Genomic DNA, 7,681 nt, shown 5'->3' with positions numbered 1-7,681 from the left:
AAACTATTCCAAACAATACAAAAAGAGGGAATCCTTCCCAAATCATTTTATGAGACCAACATCTTCCTGATACCAAAACCCAGCAGAGACTCAACAAGCAAAGAAAACTTCAGGCCAAAATCCATAATGAACATAGATGCAAAAATCTTCAATAAAATACTGGCAAGCCGATTGCAACAGCACATCAAAAAGCTTGTCCACCATGATCAAGTAGGCTTCATCCCGGGGATGCAAGACTGGTTCAACATACACAAGTCTATAAACGTAATTCACCACATAAACAGAACCAAAGACAAAAACCACATGATTATCTCATTAGATGCAGAGAAGGCCTTTGACAAAATTCAGCAGCTCTTTATGCCAAAAACCCTCATTAAACTAGGTATTGACAGAACGTATCTCAAAATAATAAAAGCTATTTATGACAAACCAACAGCCAATATCATACTAAATGGGCAAAAACTGGAAGCATTCCCTTTGAAATCTGGCCCTAGTCAAGGATGCCCTGTCTCACTACTCCTATTCAATATAGTACTGGAAGTTCTAGCCAGAGCAATCAGGCAAGAAAAAGAAATAAAGGCTATTCAAATAGGAAAGGAGGAACTCAAATTGTCTCTATTTGCAGACGACATGATTATATATCTAGAAGACCCCATCATCTCAGACCAAAATCTGAAACTGATAAGCAACTTCTGCAAAGTCTCAGGATACAAAATCAATGTGCAAAAATCACAAGCATTCCTATACGCCAATAACAGACTTAAAGAGAGCAAAATCAAGAATGAACTGCCATTCACAAGTGCCACAAAGAGAATAAAATACCTAGGAATACAACTGACAAGGAACGTAAAGGACCTCTTCAAGGAGAACTACAAGCCACTGCTCAACGAAATAAGAGAGGACACAAACAGATGGAAAAACATTCCATGTTCATGGTTAGGAACAATCAATATTGTGAAAATGGCCATACTGCCCAAAGTAATTTACAGATTCAATGCTATCCCAATCAAGCCACCAATGACCTTCACAGAACTGGAAAAAAACACTTTAAACTTCATATGGAAGCAAAAGAGAGCCCACATAGCCAAGTCAATTCTAAGCAAAAAGAACAAAGCGGGAGGCATCACACTACCAGACTTCAAACTATAGTACAAGGCTACAGTAATCAAAACAGCATGGTACAGGTACCAAAACAGAGATATAGACAAATGGAACAGAACAGAGGCCTCAGAGGCAACACAACATATCTACAACCATCTGATCTTTAACAAACCTGACAAAAACAAGCAATGGGGAAAGATTCCCTGTTTAATAAATGGTGTTGGGAAAACTGGCTAGCCATGTGCAGAAAGCAGAAACTGGACCCCTTCCTGACACCTTACACTAAAATTAACTCTAGATGGATTAAAGACTTAAACATAAGACCTAACACCATAAAAACCCTAGAAGAAAATCTAGGCAAAACCATTCAGGACATAGGTGTAGGCAAGGACTTCATGACCAAAACACCAAAAGCATTGGGAACAAAAGCCAAAATAGACAAATGGGACCTAATCAAACTCCACAGCTTCTGCACAGCAAAAGAAACAGTGATTAGAGTGAATCGGCAACCAACAGAATGGGAAAAAATTTTTGCAATCTTCCCATCTGACAAAGGGCTGATATCCAGAATTTACAAAGAACTAAAGCAGATTTACAAGAAAAAAACAAACAAGCCCATTCAACAGTGGGCGAAGGATATGAACAGACACTTTACAAAAGAAGACATACGTGAGGCCAACAAACATATGAAAAAATGCTCATCATCACTGGTCATCAGAGAAATGCAAATCAAAACTACATTGAGATACCATCTCACACCAGTTAGAATGGCGATCATTAAAAAATCTGGAGACAACAGATGCTGGAGAGGATGTGGAGAAATAGGAACACTTTTACACTGTTGGTGGGAGTGTAAATTAGTTCAACCATTGTGGAAGACAGTGTGGCGATTCTTCAAGGACCTAGAAATAGAAATTCCATTTGACCAGCAATCCCATTACTGGGTATATATCCAAAGAATTATGCATCTTTCTACTATAAGGACACATGCACACGAATGTTCACTGCAGCACTGTTTACAATACAAAGACACGGAACCAACCCAAATGCCCATCGATGATAGACAGGACAGGGAAAATGTGGCACATATACACCATGGAATATTATGCAGCCATAAAAAACGATGAGTTCGTGTCCTTTGTAGGGACATGGATGAACCTGGAAACCATCATCATTCTCAGCAAGCTGACACAAGAGCAGAAAATCAAACGTCGCATGTTCTCACTCATAGGCGGGTGTTGAACAATGAGAACACATGAACACAGGGAGGGGAGCACTATACACTGGGGTTTGTTGGGGGGAAATAGGGGAAGGACAGCAGGGTGTGGGGAGTTGGGGATAGATAGCAAGGGGAGAGATGCCAGATGTAGGTGATGGGGAGAAAGGTAGCAAATCACACTGCCATGTGTGTACCTATGCAACAATCTTGCATGTTCTTCACATGTACCCCAAAATCTAAAATGCAATAAAATAAAATTTAAAAAAAAACCGTAATTCTTATTTGGGGTTATAGACAAAAAGTTTTATGAAAAATACTCTTGGCTAGGCATGGTGGCATGTACGTGTAATACCAGCACTTTGGGAGGCCGAGATGGGCAGATCTCTTGAGCAGAGGAGTTTGAGACCAGCCTGAGCAACATGCGAAAACCCATCACTATAACAATTAGCTTGATGTAGTGCTATGTGCCTGTAGCCCCAGGTACTCAGGAGGCTGAGGTGAGAGGATGGATGCCTGGGAGGCTGAGGCTGCAATGAGTCAGGATCGTGCCACTGCAATCCAGCCTAGGTGGCAGAGACCTTGTCTCAAAAAACAAACAGAAAAACACCATCATAGAGAATAGAGCCCAGATCCAACCAGACACGTGGCCTGGGGAGCCCAGCCTGCCCAGCAGCCTGGGAAGTGCTGGAAGGCACTGGAACTTAGTTTGCAGGGGTCTCTGCCCTCAGGCCGCTGCATTTCTGCTGATTGTATGTTTTGAGGACAGCAGGCGGAGGGTAGAGTAAGGAGACTACCGGACTGCAGAACACTTTGCAGAGCATAGCTGGCTGCTTTTTTCTGTAGCTGGTTAGGAGGGTAGTAAAGACCCACAGTTGCTTTAGTTCTCTCAAGTTTCAAAATCTGCATTGCCTTCTGGTTAAGGACCACCATTCCTACACGAGGAACCATTTGAATAAGGCCAGGAGCCTTCAGGTTCACTTGTGTCAGGGTGGAGAGGGGAACTGGCCACCAATTCAGAGTGGGCAAGACAGGCATACCGGGTGCTGGTCTTGGTAGTGTCCTCAGTTAGGTCCTTTGCTTGTTCTGGGAGCCTCCAGAGTATGCTCCTGTGTGTGTGACTTCATGGGACTGGGCTCTGAGAAGGCCGTGGCTTTGTTGGCCCTGCCAGGGACTGCCACACCAGGCCACAGGGCTGTGGTCAAGCTGGCCAGGGAGCCAAGGTTCAGGGAGCTGCTCTGTGTGGAGCCAACACTTACAGAGTGAGCCTTCTCCTTGGACTTGTTATCTGTACTGACTCTTATTTCTGCCTCATTCCTTTCTGAAAATAAGTTGGAAGTCTGAAGTCCATTGGTAAGATCTGCCTGTAAGGACAGAAACTAGAGGTGTACAATGAATATCGTAAATTATAGAAATGTATCCCACTCCAGTGTAACAGCGTTCTGTGAGGCTATCTCCTCCAGACTGTGGCTCTAGGGTATAGCCCTGTGACTTCATTTATTCCTCGAATAAGAAAATGCTTGAGGACCAGGGACTGTGCTAGCACCAAAAATCCAGTGGTGAACAAAATGGCTTCATGAGTTCACTGTCTAGTAAGCGAGACGCACATTAAAGAAAAAAACGTCATTTGCGTAGCTGTGTAATTACAACTGTGATGGGAACTACAAAGGGAAGGCCAAGAGGGAACCTGATTTAAATGAGGTTACAGGGAGAGCCTCTGAGGAAGCAGCACTTACACTAAGCCATGAGGGATGAATAGCAGTTAGTCAGGTGAGGTGAGTATTCCAGGTACAGAACAGCATGTACAAAGGGTCTGGGGCAGGAGAGAGTGTGGTGTCCTGGAAGAACAGCAAGAAGCTGCTGTGCCCTGGGGTTCAGACTGTGGAAGAGGGGACTCCAGGAAGCTGATGAGATAGGCAGGGACTGGACTATAAAGATCTGTGGGTCATGATGCGTCTCTTTGGTCTTTATCCTAAAAGTGATGGAAAGTCAGTGAACAGTTTGAAGCAGGAGAGGGATGTGATCAGATCTGCACTGCACAAAGACCGATTCTTGGCTCTTCTAGGAAACTGGATTGGAGAGGGCCAGAGTATGTGGAAATGACCTGTCGGTAGGGCATTGTACTGATCCAGAGAAGCAATGATGGGTACTCAGACCAGGATGGCGGGCTGAAGATAGAGAGGCTCCAGGGAGGCAGTCTAGATGCTTAGGAATTAGGACAGAACTTTGTGATGGAAGGAACATGGGGATGAGAAGGAAGGTGTTCAGCTTGACCCCCCCGGTTACTAACCTGCACAGCAGGATGCGCGTGGTCCATTCACTAAGCCAGGGGATCCTAGGAGGTGTGGCTACTTTGAGGTGCAGGGGAGAGGTCCAAGTGAGGATGCCAAGCAGGTAACTGCCTCCACTAACATATGAACGAGGCCATGGCATTGATGAGATCGGCTGGGGAAAAGGGCCTAGCCCCAAGCCTGGAGAAATCTCAAACGTAGAGGTCACATGGAGGAGAATACAGGGAAGGAAATGGAGGTAGAGTGCCCAGATGCAGGAGAAATAGAAGTCAGGACAGCCAAAATCCTTTGAGGGCCAAGAAAGACAAGACCTGAAAAATATCATGACATTCAGGCTTATGGAGGCTACAGGTGACCTTAATGAGACCCAGTGAACAGAGGGATGGCAGCTGGAGAGGATCCATGCTAATATGAAGGAACTATCTGAAGAGTGTGTTCCTTAATTTCAGGGTTGTGCGATGCATGAGTGTGTGCTATGAACACGCCTTGGAAAGGATTCTGTGAGAGTCCTTAACATTTTACCTGTGCACTTTTGTTTTCCTCCTTTCAACAGCCTAAATGGAAACCTGATAAAGCCAGAGGAGGCCAAAGTCTATGAAGATGAGAAGCGGATCATCTGTTTCTGAGAGGATGCTTTCCTGTGCATAGAGTCTTTGCCCCGGAGCCTCAGCAGCAAATGCTACTCTGGAAACATCTTCTGTGTCAGTGTCTTAAAGGGGCCTTGTGGAAGCAGGACCATCAGGTGTCCACTACTTCCATGATGCAAGCCAGCTTCCTGTGCAGAGGCTCTGGTCGGCAAAATCCCTAACTACCTGCTACACTTCTGCAGAAAAAGAATGTGTCTTGTGAGCTGTTGTTACTCTAAATACACTGTGAAGGGACTTTACTGCATATTGTAATTATTTTTATCTGAAGCTAGAGGAATAAAGCTGTGAGCAGAACAGAGGCCAGCCTCATCCCATCCCAACGCCTGCCATAAGGACCAGCGGGAGCGAGTCGGCCACTGCTGTTTTCACTGAAGAGTTGAGGATATGGCATAAAGTTGGTGCCAAGCTTCGTGACTAAAAGGTGCTTGATGGATAAGTATTAGACCTGAAATAGTTTCTTCCTTCTCAGCACTTCCCCATGTATGGATACTGGCCCCCGTTCACAGCTGGAGGTACTGGGGTGTGTGCAGTGTGGGATGTGACTCCTCCAAGGTTTTTGTGGAGACTCATGGCAGGCTTGTGGTGGCTGCTCTGTGAGGGTGGGGTGATATTACCAGATCACTTGTCCTCTTACCAGCTCATCTGTTAATAAAATACTGAAAATACTCACTCTTTCTAACGGGTTAAGTGTGGAGTTTTTGAAGGACTTGGCCTGGTAAGCTCGCGGTGACTCCTGAGCTCCATCCGGTCTCACTCCACAGATGAAGGCTCATGCCTTTATCACTCTGCCATGGTAGGGCCCGCAGGCCGGGTTTGATGTCCACTACCTTCCCTTGGCTGTTCACTGCTGAGTGGAAGACCCAGGTAGGCCCATGGCAAGAAGCACCGAGCTGCCAGGGGCAGCACGTGACACTGGAAGGCTTGCGGGGCCTGCAACCATACCTCTGAGTTCTGGGAGTCCAAGCCTGGCTTTGCAGAGCAGCCTGTTAGGTAAGGGACCATTGTGGGGGAAACCCTGTACAGTTGGGCAACTACATGGTGGCAGTTCCCTTAAAGACTCGATGTTGGTGGTTCCTACAAGGCCCCTCCCAACCCATGACCTGAGGATTCACTTATAATCACCCCAAGGCAGCAACTCTCTCCTTGCTGCAGAATCTGGGCAAGAAATATGCCCAGAAAGAACATGGGAATAAGCATGGCCTGCTGAAGGCAAAAGGGGGAGTACCACAGACCTCAGACTCACCAAGTCTCACTGAGAAGCTCACTTCTTAGCAGACAAAATTCACATTTCATTAAACTGCTGAAACTAAACCCTTGAGAATCTAAAATTTACTCAAAAACTACTGAATGTTACTGCTTTTAGAGACTATCGAAATTAAAACTGCTGCCTCTAGGGAATTAGAATTTGCGTGGTATTGACTTAAATTCTATTTGGAAACACTTTGATCTTCTAGATGGTGAGTGGTAGATTTTCAGTTCCCCCTGTAAAACTGAGATCGGGCTCCTAATTGGATAGAAAGCTTCTCTTATTAGAAACAGGTGAGCTTCTGAGCAGAGACGTGGAGATTTTTCCTAATCAAGAAAAAGACAATCGAAAAAAAAAATTCTGTAAAAGAGGGATGTGACTCTTTCCACAGGACATCTTGGGTGATTTTGGTGAAAAGCTACATACAGCTCCCATATTACATACCTGCACTTGTGTCCTGTCCATGCTGACATGGAACTTCTTTAAAAAGCCATGTGGAACCACTGTCTGGCCAGGTGCTATTCGCTCTCTGGAGCACCCTTGCTGCGTGGCTTTGGAGCAGTCTAAGACTGTCAGAATCTTGATTTCCTCCTTGAAAAAGAAATGAGAGAATCTGACTCAAAAGGTTGTTGACAGGATTAAATGAGTCATGGAAAGTAGATGGCACAGAGCCTTGCACAGGGTCCTGCTCAATGTATGGCAGTTACCATCAAGCCAATGGGTCTCATTTCCGCTCCCTGTGGGACTCCCACATTGTCCCCTTCTCACTCATAGTCTTGAGGAACTTTCCAACAAGGTCAAATACAGGACTGGGAGTTCTCAAAGTAAGCCCCCAAAATACTCAACATCAAGCTTCCTGCAATAGCCTACCTTTGTCAGTGAAAAGCACAGCCTGTAGTTTTCATTATTATTACCAAAGAGCATACTGCCATTAAGTGTCAACTCACTGAACACAGGGGGCACCTGTGTCTTCACTGCTCAATGAAGAACAGAGCAGGAGCTGGCACCGCCCTACGGAGCCAGGCCCACGAGCCTTTGCCAAGTGGGAAGGAGCTTTCTGCTTGTCCCTATTTTAGTTCACTTCCAGGTGGACCAAAGGTCTGTTTGCAGTAACCAATTGCTTACTTACAGGAAAAAACCTTGTTCTAGAGCTGAAAGGTAAAACCATGACCATTAACCC

At 45.3% G+C, this 7,681-nt stretch overlaps 1 protein-coding gene across 2 annotated transcripts in view; it reads left to right on the top strand.

Annotated features, from left to right (window-relative positions):
- The window catches only part of NOD1 (nucleotide binding oligomerization domain containing 1), a 65,530-nt gene extending 59,608 nt beyond the window's left edge, over nt 1–5,922 (top strand). For both annotated transcript variants that reach the window (XM_037737938.1, XM_017527099.1), the window contains one exon: nt 5,162–5,922. In XM_037737938.1, coding sequence (XP_037593866.1) covers nt 5,162–5,234 — 73 coding nt within the window. In that variant the 3' untranslated portion in view covers nt 5,235–5,922. The remainder of the gene's footprint in view (nt 1–5,161) is intronic.
- Nucleotides 5,923–7,681: the final 1,759 nt, after the last annotated feature.

The sequence above is a fragment of the Cebus imitator genome, unplaced genomic scaffold, assembly GCF_001604975.1.
Source record: "Cebus imitator isolate Cc_AM_T3 unplaced genomic scaffold, Cebus_imitator-1.0 Scaffold45, whole genome shotgun sequence".
NCBI classification, from domain to species: domain Eukaryota; kingdom Metazoa; phylum Chordata; class Mammalia; order Primates; family Cebidae; genus Cebus; species Cebus imitator.
Note: the sequence above shows the minus strand (reverse complement) of the source record. Positions and strands in the feature narration are given on the sequence as shown.